Source organism: Carettochelys insculpta, chromosome 1 (genome assembly GCF_033958435.1).
Source record: "Carettochelys insculpta isolate YL-2023 chromosome 1, ASM3395843v1, whole genome shotgun sequence".
NCBI classification, from domain to species: domain Eukaryota; kingdom Metazoa; phylum Chordata; order Testudines; family Carettochelyidae; genus Carettochelys; species Carettochelys insculpta.
The window spans coordinates 354,909,036-354,930,711 of NC_134137.1; the positions used below are offsets into that span (position 1 = coordinate 354,909,036).

The 21,676-nt window shown below is 41.5% G+C and overlaps 1 protein-coding gene across 4 annotated transcripts in view; it reads left to right on the forward strand.

Moving 5' to 3' along the window:
* ORC5 (origin recognition complex subunit 5) overlaps positions 1-21,676 on the forward strand; it is a 163,974-nt gene that overhangs the window by 134,421 nt on the left and 7,877 nt on the right. For all 4 annotated transcript variants that reach the window (XM_074984157.1, XM_074984159.1, XM_074984160.1 and 1 more), the window contains one exon: positions 19,297-19,409. In XM_074984157.1, coding sequence (XP_074840258.1) covers positions 19,297-19,409 — 113 coding nt within the window. The remainder of the gene's footprint in view (positions 1-19,296; positions 19,410-21,676) is intronic.

Below are 21,676 nucleotides of genomic sequence, written 5' to 3' on the forward strand. Positions count from 1 at the left end.
GCAGCTAGAGCAGCATGCAGAAGACTTAACAGGCTGACATGCTCTTATACGACACATGTATGACAACTTTGAAGAGCAACGCATACACCTGATTGATGCTCATGAGAGGAGGAAAGCAACAGCAGCAGCCACACCGACAGAGCCAGGATAATTCCCTTGCCCCTACTGTGAACACCCATGTCATTCAAGGCTTGGACTCCTCAGCTACATGTGAGTCCAAAACCAATGAGCCTTTGCAAGCTCAAGATGTCATCATCGGACACTATGGACTACCAAGAGTAGTGCCATAAAGGCCTGCAACCAATATAAAGTACAAAGATATTAAATGACATCCCTGCCCCATATAGCTTACAGTCTAAAAGACAAGACATAACAAAGTGACTGGTCAAGAAAGTAAGGTGGCTTAGTGCGGGTTCAGAGATGCACTAACAAATATAGCAAGAGACGTGCTGTAGTAACTGGGACATTACATGAGGGCTGTTAAAAGTAAATGTCTCCAGGTTTTTTTCCTGAAAATTACTATTCAAGACATTAAGTTCTTTTTCTGTTAACAACATAATAGAGCAAATATTTAGAATCCATGGATATCTAATAGATCAGAAGAAAAGTTATTCTCAACAGCACCAGTTAATAGAGAAATTCAGTGGTGTCAGACATATTCAATGGATTTTTATGTGGAAATAAATATATTGTGAGAATGGGAATGTTACAAAATATCTTGAGTTTGGTAAAGCATTTGTTAGTGTGTCTCCCTTGAAAAGTGAATTCAAATTGACTTGAATATGAGCATTATTACGAAGACTGAAAAAGCAGTGACAAAGGCTATTAATTGATCATGGTGGTAGCCAGTGCAATGCAATAGTTACTGACACTAAATATTTTTTATTTTTTTAAATACCTGCAGTAATAATCTGGAAAAGGGTGCTAATAGCATACTGGTAGTTGCAGGTACTGTTTAAATTGTATGTCATTGCAAATACCACTGGCAAAAAAAAACAACAGAGAAAACAACATTAAACTAGCAAAACAGGGTTTAACCTGAACAAGCGCAAAATTATAGGTAAGGGGAAATATTTTAAAAGAATCTTCAGTAAGAGACAATATTGCAAAGCAGGTTAGGCCCACTAAAGGGGCAACACTAGTCAGCAAATTAGGTATTTGCTATGTAATTCAGCAGCAAAATAACCAACACAGCACCATATATAGAGGCATTGGCTAAGTCTACACTACAGCTATCATTCAAAAGAAGTTCTTCCCAAAAAAACCTCCTTTTGAAAGACCACATCCACACACAATCAGTCTGCTCTTTCAATAAGGGCATCTGCACAGCCCCCACTCTTTCGAAAGAATGAGCCAGCAATCGAAAAATCTGGTGCCATGTGGACTGCTCTTTCAAGAAAAGGGCCCTGGGGCGTCCACACACATTTTTCCTGAAAGAATCTGTCGGAAAAAGAGGAAGTGAGCCACCGAGCCACTGGAAAAAGTGCTGCATTCTTCCATTTTAATATCAAAAGAAAGCATTTTGTGTGTAGATGAGCCGCAAGATTTTTTTGAAAGAGCTCCAGCTTTTTAAAAAAACTCACTCGTGTAGAGATAGACATGTCGCAGTAAACTGTTTTACGCGGGCGACCCGGCACAGCTGTCATAAAAAGCAGGTTTCCGTCAAAGACCCACATGGAGTTAGCTGCCTCCTGCAAAGGAGTTGGGGGTGGAGAGAGCGGAGGGAAAGGAGAAGGAAGATGGGTTAGACTGGGGGCTGGGAGGAACCCGGTTTTGGGGAGGGGAGGGAGATGGGGTAAGATCCGGGGGCTGGTGGTGCCTGGCTTTGAGGGAGGGGAGGGGCTTGGGTGGGTGGCTGGCACCAGCAGTTCAGGGCTCAGGTGGCTGGCCTGCTGTTTGGGTGGGCTGCTCGGGCAGCTGGCAGGCCCCAGCAGCTGGTGGGTGGGCAGGCAGCTCTGGCAGCACAGGGATAAGGTGGGTGGGTGGCTCTGGCGTCTGGCACAGGGCTCAGGCGTCTGCAAGGTGGGGGCTATGCCATTAGCCTGGCCAGTCCATAGTTGGACTCAGGGCTAGGATGGGGCTGGCACGGTGTCTGGCACCCCAGCCAGGGCTGCAGCTGGTCTCTGCAGGCCCTGGGCCATGCCTGCAGCTCTTGGGCCCTGCAAGCAGCCCATTCAAGGTGGAGCTGGTGCCCGTGGGGCCCAGGCCATGTCAACCAGGGGGCTGGAATCAGTGTCACAGCCTGTGGCTGGGCTGGTGTCAGTGGCTGGGGGTGGGTGGGTTAGATGGGACACTAAGGCTTCAGAGTTTGGCCCACAGCTCGGGGTAGGGCGGCACAACTCCACTGAGTCTATCTGCTGTTTTCCAGACAACTTTTCTGACAACCCCATTCATAAATTAGTAAGCAGTCCATTCAATGTTGATGTCAATACCTTGCCAGAAGTATTGCAGGAACAAGCACTCAAAATAGAATATGATTCAAGTGGAAAAGAATTTCGAAAACTTAAGCTTGGAGGAATGTTGGATAAAATATTTCCCAATGTACTTGAAAGTTAGGGAAGAAATGCTACATATTATTTTTCCATTTTTGTAAATGTACACCTGTGGAAAAAAAGCTTTTCAAGTTTACTCACATTAAAAATGGAAAAAAAGACATCGACTGGATGTCAAAAACGATTTGCGTTGTGCACTTTCATCTTTCAAACCTAGGATTTCCCAAACTGTCAAGAAAATGCAGCATCATCTTTCACATTAAATTCGTTTTGTTTCTGCTGTTTCTGATTGTTAAATTACATTTTTATTAAATTTTTGGGCCAAGAAAAAATATTCATGTTTACTTTTAATTTTAATTACATTTTTATATCAAGTTTTTGTATTTATTTTAAATTATGAATGGAATTTTTGGTTGAAAAGGGGGTTGGATGATGATAAAGAAGTGTGGGGGCGTGAAGGTTTCTCAGAATTTAAAGAGGGGGCATGATGGTGAAAAGTTTGGGAAGCACTGCTCTAGCAGAACGCTCCAAGGGTGAGTGCCTCTCATCCCAACACATATCATCACGGCATGCATCATCCAGTGTTATGCTTCCAGTGGAGTGCCTCTTCCGATTCAGCTGCAAGTCATTCCATGAGAGCAGTGGTAGCTTCTATGGCCTTCCTAGACAGAGTTCCCCTCATAGACATCTGCAGAGCAGCTACCAAGTCATCTCATGACACATTCATGAGGCTTTACGTGATCCAGACCCAATGGGCCACGGACACCTCGCTGGCCTCAGCCGTCCTTTCCATGTCGATTACACAGTGACTGCTTCACCCTCCTCCTAGTAAGGGAGTAACTGCTTGTCAATCACCTACAGTGGAGCACCTACAGGGACATCACTCGAAGAAGAAAGTGAAGTTATTCACCTTGGTACAATAACTGTCATTCTTTGAGATGTGTGTCCCCATGCATGCTCCACTGCCCACCCACATCCCTGCTTCGGAATCTGCCTTTGTTGTTTGCTTTCAGATTAACATAAGAACATAAGAATGGCCATACTGGGTCAGACCAAAGGTCCATCCAGCCCAGCATCCCATCTGCCGACGGTGGCCAATGCCAGGTGCCCCAGAGAAGGAGAACAGAAGACAATGATCAAGTGATTTATCTCCTGCCATCCATCTCCTGCCCTTGTTCTGAAGGCTAGGGCACCATACTTTATCCCTGGCTAATAGCCATTTATGGACCTAACCTGCAAAAATTTATCAAGCTCTTTTTTAAACCCTAATCGAGTCCTGGCCTTCACAGCCTCCTCGGGCAAGGAGTTCCACAGGTTGACTGTGTGCTGTGTGAAGAAAAATTTCCTTTTATTAGTTTTGAACCTACTACCCATCAATTTCATTTGGTGTCCCCTAGTTCTTGTATTATGGGAAAAGGTAAATAATTTTTCTATATTCACTTTCTCCACACCATTCATGATTTTATATACCTCTATCATATCGCCCCTCAATCGCCTCTTTTCCAAACTGAAAAGTCCCAGTCTCTCTAGCCTCTCCCCATATGGGACCTGTTCCAAGCCCCTAATCATCTTAGTCGCCCTTTTCTGAACCTTTTCTAATGCCAATATATCTTTTTTGAGGTGAGGAGACCACATCTGCACGCAGTACTCAAGATGTGGGCGTACCATAGTTTTATATAGGGGAAGTATGATATCTTTTGTCTTATTATCTATCCCTTTTTTAATAATTCCTAACATCCTATTTGCTTTACTAACTGCCGCTGCACACTGCGTGGATGTCTTCAGAGAACTATCCACTATAACTCCAAGATCCCTTTCCTGATCTGTCGTAGCTAAATTTGACCCCATCATGTAGTACGTGTAATTTGGGTTATTTTTTCCAACATGCATTACCTTACACTTACCCACATTAAATTTCATTTGCCATTTTGCTGCCCAATCACTCAGTTTGCTGAGATCTTTTTGTAGTTCTTCACAATCTGTTTTGGAGCAGTTTCAAGGAATGGGCTTGAGCTGGTCTGTGCACATGATCAAAAGAGCACAAATGGAGAGATGCAGCGGAAGCGCACATGCAGACTGGCTGGATACAGCTGGAAGAGCGTCTGATCTGCAGCACCAGAATGAACCCGGCACCTACAGTGGAGCACCCACGGGGACACAAATCTCGAAGAACGACAGTTATTGCACCAAGCTGAGTAACTTTGCTATTTCAGGAGGGCACTAGGAACTCTGGGACGTGGTTAATTGGACTCCGGTCTTTGTTACTTCATAGCGTATGCCAGAGCCCTGCATTCAACCCAGGCTTACAAAAAATTTTAATGTAGAGTTGACAGTGTAGATACTCCAGACCTTGGTTCTCTAACCCACGATCCACCAATTTGAATTCAACTAACCTTAGGCTTACATTGTAGAGTAGATATACCCTGTGTCATGGACCATGATGGGAATAGTGTTTCTGTGTGTGGGACTAGTGACACTGCTCTCAGAAAACTGCTTTCAGTTTTGGACATCAGAAAGATGTCAATAAATAGGGAATTCAGAGGAGAGCAACAAAAGGAGAGGGATTGATTAATAGCCTTTTTTTGTTAGACTGTATGTAAGCTATTACAAAACTAACTTTCTAAAAGAAAACAAACACAGTCACATAGCACCTTAAAGACTAGCAAAGTAATGTATTAGTTTTTGTTAGTCTTTAAGGTGCTATATGACTGCTTGTTTGTTTTGTTAGAATGCAGACTAGCACAGCTACCTAGGTAAAAGAAGATGATCATTTTTTTTAAATTGTATTGTAAGGTTGTTACTTATTATCCAAGGATAAGATTGTCCTGGATGTCACAGAAATCACAGATTCTGTGGCTTTCAGAGATCTCTAACAATTTCCACCTCAGCCCTTAGGGTGGTGGAGCCAGAGCTGTCAAGCAGCGGAGGTGGTTCTCAGTCGGTGTCCCTCCATTCTACTCCCACTCTCAGCCACCAGCCTTAGAGCTCTGAGCCACCATAGGCAGTGCAGGAGACCCCATAACTCCTGGTCCCAGTGGACAGCAGGTGATGCCCCACTTGCTCTCCGGAGCAGGGCTTGAGTTCTTCTCCCTCTCCCCCAAACCTTGGACTTCAGTCATTCTCCATCAGCCTCCTCTCCATTATTTTTATTAAAAGTCAGACAGTTCACAGGCTTCTGTGAATATTTGTTTGTCTGTGACCCATCCATGAGTTTTGTGACAAATAACTGTGATTAAAATCTTAACATTGTTCATTTTGCAAATAATTTTTAGAAGGAGGTACATCTTCTGGTTTTACAAAAGCTGACATACTGAATGTACTCTAGGACTGCTTCTGACAGAATCAGTTTGAACAGCTTTTTATGCTACTATAATCTGTACTGGGATCATTGAATTTAACTCCATGAGACTGGTTCTGCACAATCATTTTCCCTGAAATGTGTTTTCTAAATGACATCTGGTTTTCAAACTGCCTTTTGTTACATAGTAGTGGCTTTAACATCTGTATGAATTTAACTACCAGCAGCAGTGGGTTTTTAGCAAGTGCAGCCAACAAAGTTAAAAGTTCGCTCTAAAAGACTATGTATATTCATAATGCTGCAAAATGTTAAGATTTACATTCATTTTAATATGCTTCAAAAAGAAAATAGAAGGCAGTTACCCAAGTTCTCATACCCTATTTGGAGAATGAAAGTTGTTAATTTTTCAATAGGTTTTGGTTTCAAAACCATAAAACAGATGAAAGACCTGGTTGAAAGTAAGCTGACAAGTTATTATTAGCACTCCATTTTTGTGCAGGATAATTGAGAATTGCAGACACCAGAGATGAAAAAAAAAATCTTTCAGAACATCTAGACGCATAGATTCCAAGGCCAGAAGGGGCCATTCTGATCATCTAGTCTAGTCCTCTGTATAACACGGGCCATATATCTTGGCCAAAATAATTCCTTGATTATATCTTATAGAAAAAGCAGCCAGTCTGGATTTAAAAATTGTCCATGATGGAGAATCCACTGTGATTGTTGGTAAATTGTTCCAGCATTTCATTACTCTCACTATAAATAATTACCCTCATTTCCTATCTGAATTCATCTATCTTCAGCTTCCACCCATTGGATCACGTTATAGTTTTCTTTGCTAGGTCGAAAAACACATAATTAAATAATTATTGTTCCTGAAGCTGTGCTGTAATCATCTTTCCCATTAACTTTTTCTCTGCTAAGCAAAATAGATTCAAGGAGTTCAATCACCATAAGGCATGTTTTTGACTTCTTTACTCCTTCTCACGATTCTTGTGTGAACATTCTACAATTTATCACAATCCTCCTTGAACTGTGGGCAACAGAACTGGACGTAGTATTCCAGTGGCAGTTGCCCCAGTGTCATATATAGAAGTGGAATAACATCTCTACTTCTACTTGAGACTCCCCTGTTTATTCATCCCAGGGTTGCATTAAATCTTTTCGCACCAGTGTATCACAGGGAGCTCATGTTCAGTTGATTGTTCACCAGGACCCCCAAATTTATTTGAGTCACTGCTCCGTGGGATAGTCTGCCCTCCTATAAGTATGGCTTACATTTTTGTTTGTAAATGTGTACATTTATATTTAGCTATCTTAAAACAAATATTGTTTGCTTGAGCATCTGAATCAATGACCTCTTCAAATTTTTATATCATGTGACAAGTTTATCAATAATGAGGGACTGAGTGCAGGCTTTGCAGACCAAGATGGCTGAAGTGGGGGAGCTAAGGGAAGCAGAGAGGTATGTTGATGAGGCTTTCCAGGGCATTGTAGAATTGTCACACCTCCAGTCAGCCCCTGCACTGTTAAGGAGGATGAAAGACTTAGGGAAGGAGAGCGTCCTTCCAGATGATGATGTGGTATCCTCTCACACTGAGGATGCCTCTACAGATTAGATCATTAGTAACATAGATAGCTGTGTTTGTGATGATCAGGAAAACAATATGCTGACTTGCCTGCCTGGTGCAAAGGTTGTGGATCTCTCAGTGCATCTCAATAGACTTACATGTAGTGCTGGGGAGGAGCCGGTGGCTGTGGTACATGTAGTTACCAATGACATAGGGAAGGTTAGGAGAGAGATCCTAGAGGGCAGTTTTAGGTTGCTAGGAAAGAGACTGAAATCGAGGACATCTGTGGTGGTATTCTCTGAAATACTTACAGTTCCATATGCAGGGCCATGTAGGCAGGCAGAACTTCAGAGTCTCAATGTGTGGTTGAGACGATGATGTCGGGAGGAGGGGTTTAGATTTAATAGGAGATGGGGAAACCTATGCAGGAAGGATGAACTCAACTTAAACCAAAGTGGAACCAGACAGCTGGCATTTACCATTGACAAGATCATAGAGCAGTTTTTAAACTAAGACATGGGGAAAAGCTGATTGCTGTAGAGGAGCATGTGGATCAGGCAGAGACTTCTCTTAGAGGACTCTATTGAAAAAGATTTTCTAGGTTTTAGTCAGGAGGAGAGGATGGAAAGGGCTGGATCATAAAAGAAATAATCACATGGAAAAGAATCTAACGCATCAGGAAACGGCAGGTGAATAAATAGTGACAAGTTTTTAAAGTGCTTACTGGGCTAGATGGACCTTTGGTCTAACCCAGTATGGCTGTTCTTATGTCACTTGAATTGAAATTTGCTATGATCATACAGCTTTTATTCCTACCCATTATAGAAAGATATTTAAGGGGCCGCTCATCCTCTTCAAGTGTGATTTGATTCTTCCAGATTATCAGTGACTCAGAAATGCATCATGCTATGTTTAACATAGGTTATGTCTGCACTAGGCAAAGTAAGTCAATTGCAGATATGCAATTCTAGCTATGGTGATTGCACAGCCAGAATCCACGTATCTCCGTTCAGTTTACTTGGCTGTCCCTACTGAAAAAGGTCAGTGGGAGAAACTCTCCTGTCAATGTCTCTTACTCCTCGCGTCTCCAGAGATTTCACCTACTTATTCCCCCTTCTGTCTCATACAGTTGATAACCTATATTGGCAGACTTTGCTTAGTCAGGCTATACATATTTTCTTGTAAATCAGTCTAGCCAGCTTCTAATAAATTATTGCCCTTTTTGTAAATATTCTCCACTTTGCCATTCTCTTCCTGGTAAGAAACATGGTCTTCTCAGGAAATGGCTGCCACATGTGGAGCAGTTTTCTTCTTGACACAGCCCTAATACCCTAACAAAACCAGTCTTTCTTACCTTATAAGTAATGGTACAAAGCCCATCTGTTATCTGTAGCTGGTTGGCTTTTAAAAAAAAAATCCTTTAACGGGTGGATTCTGTTATTCCTGTGGAGTTAGTCTTCCAGCATTTGACTAGTGCAGCTTAGAAGTATTCCAGAAGGTCGGATGCCACATCTTTCAGGATGCCACTCTAAGCCACTAGCTATTCGTAACCCCAACCCTTGATGAGCCACACACCCACACACACACTATTCCATTTCAAAGATTATTTTTACACAATGACATTTCATGGGAAATTCAGTCCTTGTTGGATTTCAGCATACCATTTCACACCTCTTCTTTCATGCCTTGAAGATCAGGAATTCTTCCCCAGACTTCCTGACTCACCCCTTCAGAAAACTTCAGTTCTAGTATCATTTTACTGCTACTGTGGTCTTCTCTACTAAGGTTAAATTATAGCTATATCCATTTTTACTTTTCTGAATAGCCTTAGAATATTTCTTCTAATTTCTTTTGTTCAAAATATTCTTGATAAATGTTCTTTTTAAAATCACCCACATGATTTTTTTGTCTACTTTCAAGTCTGTTCTCACCAGATGTTTTTTCCAAGCTTTTGTGACAATGAAATACAGCCGCTGTTATACGTGCCATGAAGAAAAAGCTCTGAGAATTGAAATTTTTTGCTAAGAGGCACAATTACTTTGGCATTGCATTTATATCTGTCCAAATGTGGAATCATTTTAATATATTTTCATTTGAAAACAGATTACTTGCCAGCATTTACACTGCCTGAACTTTTGAAATAGTGGTATTTTTTCTCCGTTACAGTTATAAAACAGCATTATCGTAAGATGCTGTAGAAAATGAAAATTTTAATGGGAACCTTATATATGTGTGTGTGTGTGTATGTATGTGTGTATATATATAATATATATATGTATGTATATAAAATATGAAATATAAAAACTGCAAGTCCTCCTCTTCCAAGCAATTCAGAAACCCCAGGTTTCTAAATGGATTCCCTTTCTGGGGTTAGGCTCTATTAATAACTCAAAAACCAATAATATAACAGAAGACATACTCCCTGCTTCCTCTATGACTAGCTGTCACAAGAGCACCTCTGTCATAACTTAATTTCCCTCAATCTAGAAAGTCACTGCCACCTCTCATATGACTAAAGTTTAGATTCATGGGAATCCTATTTGCCTCCATGAGTAAATCAGAATGTCAGCAGGTGGTGGAACCCTTGGTTTGTCACCAGAAGAGTCCCACTGCCCTGTTACATTTTTACAAAGTGCTAAACTAGTATACGTCTGTATTGTGAGGGCAGCGATATATTTAAGACAGCAGTAATTTGAAATTGCTCTTAACTTGAGAGGTAAGATGCAGACAGAAATTCCAAAGTATTTTAAGGGTTACACATATCTGGGTTTTTTCCCTTCTCTGCATATGGTACATTCTGCTTCAGAGATTTCAGAACTCCTCAACATTGTTACAGGAGTTTATCATCACACGTCCGGCTTCCCCTTACAATGAAACTTCTGATGCCTAGCTATTCCAGTGTGGTAGTCACACTATTTTGATGCTTCAAGACCATCTGCCATCTATTTCTTCTAGGTAGCAGAAGGGCTACCTACACAAGTTATGCTCTATCTGTTTGTGCATATAGTACTTAGACTTCATAACGTAAACATTTGTAGAATTGGGTGCAGTATGCCACATCTTTTTGGTATTATCCCCCTGCCACGCACAGCTTGATCCTGACTAATTTGCTCTGTTTTCAACCTTTGCCTATCCTCTTTAATCTCTGTCAATTGAGGCTTCTGTGCTTGGTGTACATCAGTCTCTTCCTGAGTCTCTGAATCCACAGCAAACTGAAGCATACTCTAGATTCCTCCAGATATGTCCATGGACACAGGACTTGTATCCAGTGAATCACTTGTCTCCTAATCTGATGAAGTGAGTCTGTCCTCACAAAAGCTCATGCTCAAAACTTTTCTGTTAGTCTATAAGGTGCCACAGGACCCTTCGTTGTTGTCTCCTAATGACCTTCTGGCATTTCAGGGGATGCCTTACTAGCTAGCTGAAGTGCTTAAACCTTTAATCATTTGAAGGTAATGCTCATTGATTTGATAGTTAGCAGTCCATCAGTAATATGAATTGGATTGTGTCTGCACAAGTGAGCCGACTGGGTAGGTGGCGTTTGACTGGGGAACGTGGGGGGGGATAATGGTGAATGAAAAATACTCCTGTTGCTAGAAAACCCAACAAAATGTTTTCTGCCAGCAAAGTGATATGTGGTCTTTGGTGGCAAAATACAGTTGCTGCTCATGACTTTCAGTGAACCTGGCAGAAGAGTTATGCAAGGCCTATCTGCTGCCACATAATTTATCTTCAACTAGCTACAACAGATACAGATATTGTTGGCCCCACAACCATGTCATCAGGCAGCAGCTAGCTCTGCTATGTTTAGTCATGTCATCTTCACAAGATTTTGTTAAGAATTGGTGAATATATGTATGTATCTATGGGATCACTATACAGTGCTACTGAAATCATCCTCTGAGTCTTTATCAGATGGTTTGTTTTTTATTTTGCCTGCTACTAAGGAAATAGTGAAATCTGTGGATAAAAAAGCACTAGCTAACAACTAAATACAGTTCATTTTTATTATTTTGATTTTGAACTCCAATCAGATTTTTGAGAACAATGAGTGAAATGGTTTTTAGTGACTGATCCACTATTCACTCTGTCATGTATGATCTAATTAGTTCTTGTTCTCTGCAAATATGTAACTAAATTATCTGAGTTTCACTTGATTCAGACCACTATCCTCCAAATATTTTTTGCCATGCTTCATTCTGATCCAGGGAAATTTAGACTACATGCCGTTTTGATGTCAATACAGACTTAGTAGTCTATTTGTTTAGGGTAAAAACATTTTAGGACATCACCTAGATATTCTTTGGGGAAATCACTTCGGGGAAATGACATTCGTACAGATCTATCTAATGGATATATGAAAATAATGAGTGTGACAGTACAGTAAACCTTCAATTTAATGGACTTTGGAAATAATTAATACTGTCTGTCACCCCCCCCCAACCATCTGCAAATAAATGCTGGAGACTCACCAGAGCCCCTGCTGGAGCTGGAGGAGTGGCTGGGCCTAGAGGGACCACCACAGTGGAGGAGACCAGGGGGGCTGCAGCAGGGTGCAGGAGCTCTCCTCCCCCAGCCCCATGTACGTGGTCATGTCAGCGCCTGGCCGCCTCTGCCTGCAGTGGCGCTGAGCAACAGCCATGCTGTGAGAGGCTGCCACCTGCTAGCAGTCTGGGGCAGCCATGCTCTCCCTTTGCGCGAGTAGCTCAGAGCCAGGGGCTGGAGGAGCCATAGCGCTGAGAGCTGCAGGAGGTGGAAAGAGCCAGGTCGGCATTCCGCTCCTCTCCTGGTAATTGGGAGAGGGAGGTGGAGGTGTGAGGGGAAGAATGGGGAAGGGAAGAGGGTGACAGAGTACAGGCATGAGTGATGGTCTGGGAAGGTAGGTACATCATCATACAGTATAACCATTCAGATATAACGGACTTTCAGCATTAACAGATACACCTTCTCCCCATAAGTCCATTAAATTGAGGGGTTTTGTACCTCAGGATATCAGTATCCCTGTGTTCTGTCCCATGTTGTCCTACCTAGCTATCTCAGCAGTTCCAACTTTCTTCACCCAAGTAATCTTTAAGTAGTATTTACTTGAACAGTCTCTCATATGCATTGCTGAGTATTTAGACAATGACACATACTGAGTGAGCATTAGGATTCAGTCATCTGTAGTAAAAGTGGAAAGTGGCTCATCTGTCTGCCTGGATGTGGGGCAGATACTGACCAAGCTGCCACTTAAAACTCAGTGCACACTTTCTAGAAGCTTTATTGTTTAGAGTTGGAGAGCCATCAGATGCCTGGGTTGGTAGTGTTTAGTTACTGTAACTCTTAATTGCTTGATGGTTGCTGTTTGCTAGTGTTCAGTGGTTGTGAGCTGTGGAATCAGGTTGGGGAAAGGAAAAAAAAAATTGCTTACCTGTACCTTGCAGTTCTCATACTTTGTTTCTCCCTTAAATCTACACAGTTTCTTACCAATGTTTTTGGAGTTTTGTGTGTTAAGAGATTGGAGCCTGTGTTTGCAACTCTCCATGAATTGGAAATTGTGGGCTTATCTACTTTTGCTTCTAAGTATAGTCTCAGAACCTGAAGCTGTAGGTTTATAACCCTCTGTTTAAATATTCACTACAAAGTGACTTTTGCCTGTGTGCTTTGCATTAAACTTACAAGACAGAGAATTCATGAAGAAGCAAAGTTGGAGGGCTGCAGTAGACCCGGTAAATGTTTTACTCTCATTATCAAAACATTTTATTTTGTAGCATATTAACATTAAAATATTAATCAAAAGCTTGGTATCTAGTTTCACAGTATTTCTGATTTACAGGCAAAGGGTTTAGTAAGCAATTTTACAGTACCGACCTTCAGTTCAATAAACAGTATTTGATGAGAGGAGAGGAAATTAGTCACAATTTGTAAGTAATGCAGCACTACAACATTTGTAATGCAGAAGCAAGGTCATTTTTGATTTCTGCATCCTCCATAATATTTAGATGTGTCTAGCTCCAAGCTATCAAGGCTTATGGTGTATTCTTTGGAAGCTTTTATGAGCCTCATGCCATTTCTTCTGTGGGATATGACCTGCTTTCATTGGTAGTCTCTGAATGTAAGAGGCCAGCTGCAAGCATATCCTGCAAAAATGATTAGCCAATAATGGTGCACTGGGGTGTAAAATAGCAGTTGTAATAACAGATTACTCCATTATGTATCTTCATTGACTGAATAAAGACCTGATTGAATGAAAAATGTAGAAAAATGTACCCTTTGGACTTAAAGGATTTGATAAAATAATAAATTTAAAAGTAAGCGGAGTGCCATTGAATTGCAACCAGAGACATTTGCAAATTAACTTTTGAGTAATTTCCTATATTGTCACTTTTCTGAAACGCTGCAGACGTTAACAAAAGAAATTGGGAGTTGGCTAACTTTACGTAATTTATAAATTTATGATCATTTATGCAATATTCAGGTTTGTCAGAACAAATGAGGTAGTAATAGTTTTCATACTTGTATTGTCATTTATTTTAAATAAGAATAAATAGTTATACTTATTAATAAATATTGCCTCATTCATAGTGAACCTAGTTTTTGTGCTCCACGGAGTAGAGGCCTGAAGAAATAATGACGTTAAAATATTGTACTAAAATAACCAATTTTAGGGTGTAACTTTAAGCAGTAAGGAGGGTTTTCTTCTTATTCCCTTAGCTTTCTTTTCCTTTTTTATCCACATACATTTACTGTTACGGATTTGCTTTCTTGAGGGTTTCATTTTGCATACAGTTGCCTAACGCAAACATTCACTCTTATTTAAGAAACTCTTTAACACACTAAATTTACCCACACACTTGTTAACGTTTGCTTTTGAAGTTTAGGATTATCTGCTTAGTCAGATTCTGGATGACATAGTGTCACTGTATCATGGCATACTGTTATCTGCTGAAGGAAGCAAGTAGCATCATCTCTTTCTCTTCCCCAACACACAGCATCACAGAGAGAGGGGGCAGGAAGATGAGGATATTTTTAAAAAATAGCCCAAAGTAATTACACAGTATATTCTGATGTCTGCACTCTGCTGTGATGTACGTCAGCAAAGCAGGACAAGTGAGGCTGGATTTTAATGGAATATATTTACAAGTATAAAAAACTCTTGAATCTCTGTCCTTCTGTTCAGTATCTGTATTTTGGATTATTGCACTTTAGGATGAATTTAAGAACATCCCTGGGCATTTGCAGAAACAGTCTCCTGGGATGAAGCAGATATTTTCAGAGAGCCATCCAAGATAACATTGTATCCAGTGTATATTACTTTGCGTTTATCAACATCGAATTTCCTCTACCATTTTATTGCCTTATTACCCCCACTCCCCGTTCTGTGATAGACTTGTAACTCTTTGCAGTCAGCTTTGGACTTAACTATGAAGTAATTTTGGACTGTCTGCAAACTTTACCACCTCACTTTTTAATCCTTTTTTCCAGATTTTTTAAAAAGTTGAATAGCACAATTTGAAACACAAATTGGTGGGAGGAGGGGAGTGTGGCTTGGTGGTCAGTTGTTTACTTTTCTTCCCTGACCATATCTTTCTGTCTTTTAACTAGTTACTTATCCATGAGGGGTCCTTTCCCTCTTATCCCATGACTGCTTACTTTGATTAAGAGCCTTTGGTGAGGGACCTTGTCAAAGGCTTCTTAAATATTCAGGTATACTATATCAAGTGGATGCTTGTTGACTCCTCAGAAGAATTCTAATAAATTAGAGATGGCCTGTTAGAAAATGTTTGACTCTTTCCCCCACATGTTCTGTTCATCTGTGTGTGATAATTTTGTTCTCTGCTATAGTTTCAATCAATTTGCTTGTTGCTGAAGTTAGGAATTACTGATTAGGAAGTGAAAAGGAGGAGAAAGCGTTTGATGAGCCACACACAGGAAATGCTGTTTTCAAAAAGCCACTTCTGGAAGAGGTGTCGCTTAACTGACACATGCAGAAACGAGAAATATATTGATGATATACTGATGCAGTGCTGCCACAGCTCTCTGAAGGAGCAGGTGGGAGCTTCAGTGTGGGAGACTGACAATGCAGAAGGATATTTGTAGCCCTTTATCTCCCTGAGCATTTCCCAGTCATCATCACCATCCTGGCCAGGTGGCCAGTAGTAAATTCCTACTGCAATACTCTTAGGCTATGTCTACACTACAGTTACCTTTGAAAGAGATTTTCCAACAAAATTTCTGTCGACAGATCGTGGCCGTACACGAAAGCGGATCGCTATGTTGATCCACTCTGTCGGCAGAGAATAGCTGGACTGCCGGCCGTGCTCTCAGCAGAACAGCCAGCTGGAAGCACAGCAGGCAGGGCTGCCCATGACCCAAAAGGGCCCATCCCGGAGCCTCCACACAGCTTTTTTGTTGACAGATACTGTTGACAGAGTGTTGAGAAAGATACTCACAGGGTAGAGGCAGAAGGCTGTCGACAAAAGCGCAAAGTTTGGTCGACAGCGTGTCGACACAACGCATTTTTAGTGTGGACACTCTGCAAGTTTTGCTGACAAAACTTTCTAATTTAGAGATATCCTTACTGTATGTATCTTCAACACTGTCCTCCATTCCCTTCTACCTTTTGTCACCCTTTTCTCTAAAGTCTTTTCATTTCTCTCTGTTTCACGACAGTGTTGCTGCCTTCAGCCTGCTCTCCTTGACCCTTAAACTTTGTCCAGTATTCATAGCATTTTACTACAGAAACATAGTTCTTCCTGCAGCTTCTGAAGGGAAGGGGACCACTTTCTGGAACCACTACAGAGAGGCACTGTGTACTCCTGGAAGAATTCTACATTGTTGCAGAATGCAGAATTCTGCAGCATTTTCTGTTTTCCCTGAAGAATTTTTGCCATGAGTAGGGGCTGCTAGCTTTTTGAGAACCTGTCTTCCAGTGAGCAGAGATGGGACTGTGGGCTGCACACTTTTTGATCCTCATTGTCCTGGGAAGGGAAGGAGCCTGGGAGAGCCAACCAGCTCTGGCAAAGGGCGAGGGAGGATAGGACCGCACCACAGCATGTCTGCCAGCAAGACAGTTAAGAAACTGGGGGAGTAAAGGCTCAGGGGTGGGAAGGCTGGTTTCAGGGCTGGGGGCTGCCTTAGTGTATGTGCTGTGTGGGGAGGGGAAAGCAGGTGTCTGGGCCAGGGTGCCCCCAAGGCTCAGCTCTGGAGGGAAGAGTGTGTGGGAATCAGGGCTGCAGGTTGCCTTGTAGCTGGCCTCTGAACAGATGTGAGGGTAGGCATCTTGAGCTTTGAGGGCCCTAAACAGTCCTTTCCAACACCCCTTTCCCCAACTGGAACTGGGTTGTTAGAGGTTTTGTTAATGCTTTACTCATGGGGGAATCTTTTTTCAGTGTTGTATATGTTGTTGATGTACTTGTCGACAGGTATTCTGAAATAAATTACCAAAATAATTGTAACTGGAGTGACTACGTTGTTTTATTTTGACAAAATATGCAGAATTTTTAATTTTTGGTGCAGATTTATTAATTGTTTGGCACAAAATTCTCCCGGGAGTAACAATGACAGAAGGGAACTAGACAAGGACAATACTTGATTGGACAGTATGGAGTGCAGGCTAAAGATGATGTCATAGTTTTGTCTTTGTATAACAAGTAGTTATCCCAGATGATGGTGGAGGGGATAATGGGTCCTTCATTTCTCTCTTTTTCCCCAACAGGGTCCTGATGGCTCGTTGCTACAAACTTCATGGTCCTCTGAGCAAAAAGTTTTGTTCTAATACCCAGTTTACTCTGCAGTGTCAAGCAGATCTAATAGGGCACTGATCAGTGAACTCACTGACACACCACACCAAATACACAGATGCCTTGGGCAAAGAACATTTTTGGCATCTCGCTTTTACTCTTGGAGTCAGAAGGAGAAAATAGCCAACAGTATGGACTATTTAAAATAAAACAAACATAAATAACAGTTTGAATTTACCTTATGAATTCTTTATGGTAGGGATTGTCTCTTTCATGTTTGTACACTGCCCAGTACAACTGCAACTAAATCCTGACTGCAGCCTTTGGGTGCTAGTATAATATAAATGTTTATTACCACCTTTGCTGAGGATGATTATAATAACAGTAATAAAAATCACCCTGGAGGCACATAATGAACACTGAATAGCCTTCAGGAGCTCTGTTACATAAAATGTATTTTCATTGTCTGTTTCTTGTCTTTCTCGTCTTCATCTCAGTTTCATTCTTTCCCTATATTTCTACATTTGTAGTTTGTCTGTTTTTCTCTTTCTGTCATTTGTCTATCACCATTCACCCATCCCGTTTAATTTACCTCTTCCACTGATCCTAGTAATGACAGGTGACCCCGCCCACTTTTTCTCTTCCTCTCACCGCCTCCTTCCACTATATAAACTCTGGATTCTTCTTATTTACTCCAGTTGGAAAATACGAAGGTGTGTCTTACACATGACAGCTCATTACTTAATAAATACGTTTGTTAGTCTTTAAGGTTCTACAGGACTGCTTGTTTTTTGTGAAGCTACAGACTAACACGGCTACCCCTCTGAGACTTTTTCCAGGGTCTCTGTACTCATTCGTTTCTTTCATTTTAGTGTGTGCTTGGGTGCCATTTACAGTAAGTAGCAAAGTATCTTCATCATCATCATCAACAACAACCATAGGCTCAGCACCTGTTGGTGTCTGATGCCTCTCTCACTATTTCCTTCCATCCTTCCTTATCCAGTGCGGAGTGACTTAGTTTCTGTAGACTAGCTCCGTAGCAATCTACTATATGATCTACCCATTCTCTTTCGGGTCTGTCTCCCTATTTGAGCCATCCATTATGCCGAATACCAGGGTCTTAGCTTTTCATTCATTGTTCATTCTGCTAATGTGCCCAAATAGCTGTAACTTACATTGTATACCTTTCTCCAGTAGGTTCTCTTTCGGCTGTATCATCCTATATAATTCCTCATTGGTGGCCTTCTGCATCCATCCTGTTCTCGGGATCTTTCTATGACTCCTCTCAAATGCCAGTACTCTTCTGTTTGAATCTTTCGTTATCTCCCATGACTCTCATCCGTGCAACATGCTGCTGAATACACACATTTTCTAGACACAGCTTCGTTTCCAAGCTAATTGCTTTACTTTTCCAGATCTTATCCCTCACCTTCAAACTCGCTCTTGTTTTAACTGTTCTAGTTGCTATTTCCTTCTTAACGGTCTAGCTCAGTGTTTTCCAAAGTGTGGGCTGCAGCCCAGTACCAGTCCTTGGGGAAAAAAAAATACCGGTCCTTGGAAAATATACAGATTATTGCTATGTACTACTATTAGTGTGAATAAATAATAAACAGCGAAAATTTATTAATTTTTCCTTTTTATATGTGTTTATATTTTTGGGATGCAAAAATGGTACTGAAGAAATATCATGTGTTTACACCCTTCCTTCCAAACTTGGGGCTCCTTTCGTTTGTCACAGTTAGGTGATTCAGTGAGTTTGCTTGAAATATGGTATGATCTAGCACAATGGGTTCCAGGGTATCAAACTGAGTACGACAGTTCTAAAAGTGGCCTCCACTTGTGAAAAGTGCACCTGATATGTCTTAGGTGGTTGTGAAGACTTAGAAAGTGCTAATGAAGGGAGGTAGCAGAACTGTAGAGTTAATTGTTCAGAAGAATTTTGGGGTAACCTCTGATATGAAGTGCCATGGGTTTCACCGAATACATAAGGCCTCTCCTTCTGTGGATCTGGTCATGGGAAATTTACACTTTTCTGGGTCAAGTGGTTTCCAGAGCAGTGTGACAGTCGGTGGGAAAGTATAGCTAAATGTAGAACTTATGAAATATCACACATCTAGTGGTCTTCCAGTTATGTTGGTGACAAATAAAAGAATGTGATAGCTATTCCTGTTTGCAATAGTGAATAATGTTTCTGTGTTGTCTCTTGTGTTTAGATCACATCTCTTGTTACACTCCAACTTTTAACCTTGGTTGGCCATGATGACCAGCTTGATGGACCAAAGTACAAATGTACTGTGTCTCTAGATTTCATCAGGGCTATTGCAAGGTAAGAATGTTAAATAGCATTTAATGTTTCATGCACTGACCTGTATGAAAGGTTTACATTTAAAAACCAAATCTTTGGCTAATCATTTATACTGGCTTCCTGCAGTGCACAGTAAAGGATAGCAAAGTGGAGAAGAGCTGTTGCAGAATTAACAGATGGTTTGTATTCCAGTAGTTAGATAGAGACAGCATCCAAAGTTAAGCCTTCAGTGTGCTAGAATTTATACAGGTACAAAATGAGAGAGTTCTTCCTTGAAAGAAATAGTCCTGTGGCACCTTATAGACTAACAGATTTTTTGAAGTGTAAGCTTTTGAGGAAAAAGACCCCCTTTGTCAGATGCATGTCTGTTAGTCTATAAGCCTGTCATCTGTAAGATGCCACCAGACTTCATGTTGTTTTTGCAGATACAGACTAACATGGCTACCCCTCTGATACTTGCTTGAAATAGTTTATTTAAATTGACAAGACAAAAAAAGGGAAATATTATTCTGTGGAGTAAAGGCACAGAGAGACTAACTTGCCCAAGGGTATGTAAAAACTCAGTAGCAGAGTTAAGATGAACCCATATTTCCTTAATTCCAGTCCAGTTCTTTAATCTCAAGGCCATCTTTCCTCTTTTCTTTGCATCCAAGTTTTGATGATTAAGTGGTCTCTGCAATGATAAAAATATAGTAAGACCCTTTATCAAATTTTTATTACATACATAGGGAGGTGCCTCAGAAATCACATCCTTGGTATTGATGGCATGGTAACTCCCCATATACAGTCCAGTGTGTTGGCCTGTTTAGGGTTGTCTTGTTTTGTTTTTACTAATTTCTGCTGTTATTAGCAAATGCACAGGTGGCTTAATAGAGATGGGAGACAGCTCAAGATATAAAAAAAGGTAAATAGAACAGATATACGAGTCAAAAAGAAAAATGAAAAGGCTTAAGTAGACATCTTACACATTTTAGCCATTCATTAGCATCACCGATAGACTAGCATGAGATGAGCAGCCTTTGGAAGCGTGCAGCATTTTCTGTCAGATCACAGCTATACAGAGGGCTATTCGTGAGTCACTAGGTATGGTCATTTCCTACACATCTCACTGCTCCACATCTGAAATGGTTGAATTTCTATGAGATTTTTGAGGCCTTTGAGATGCCACATGATTTCTCATCAGGCTGAATAGTGATGGAGCCTCTTAGAGGGAGCAGCTCATTCCTATTCTGTTCAACATTCTGTTCTGTTCTTCCACTGTAGAAATGGTCAGTAAAATAGTCCAGATTAGTTATCTGGTGATGACTATGGGTGGCAGTGTACCTCATGTACAGGTTTGAACTTCCTGGTTCAGCACCCTTGGGACCTGAGTGGTCCCAGACCAGAGGTTTTGCTGGACCAGTGGAGGTCAATGCTCTCCTGCTTGTTTCCTGCCCCTGCTCCAAGGCTCCCCTCCCAGACACTGCCTGTAGCTTCCCAGTAGCCCCTGGTTTTTTTGACCCCAGCCCTAGCTTCCCAGCCCTGACTGCCCACTCCATCCCCTGGTCACAGCTGGGACCGTACATGGGCCTCCCACTTCCCAGCCCTGGCCACTCCTCTGGGCTGCTGCCAGTCCCCTGCCACCAGTCTAGCTGTGGCTGCCCTGGCCAGGGCTCCAGCTGCTGGTCTTCCACCTTGCCCACAAACCCAACCATTGGGGCTCAGACCACAGATGTTGCCAGACAAGACAGTCCCAGATTTCAGAGATTCAACCTGTATCTTTAAACAGTGGTAGTTATGCTGTCTCCTGGATTTGTGCTTCAGCACAGCACCTGATGTTAGGTGGCAGGATATTGAGGACTAGTAGCCACTTAGAATTTTTTCGTCTCATAGTTCCTGTTATCACCTTTTGATTCTGTTACATTTTGACCCTGCAACCAATAGACCTGTCTGTTAAAGAATGTGGAAAGAGGAGAGCTAATGCTCCCGCTACAAAGAACACATAAAAGAGGAAGTGTTCCCCAATTCAGTCTATCTTTTGTACCAATGGTGGCATGCCTTAGTACCTTAGAAGTGGCAGGAACCTGTGGTGCCAGTGCTTCTGTCAAAGCCACAGATCCTAAGTGGGCAGGCTGTAAGAAGGCGGAAAGAAAGAAGGCCCTCCCCCTTCCAGCTTGGTACCACACGATGGCATGTTGCAGACAACAATGTCATTTCTTGGCTCTATGATCCACAGTGTAGATACTAATACAATGCAGATTATTACATCATCCTTGGCCCAGTCTATGCTGGCTCCATTGCTATCTGTA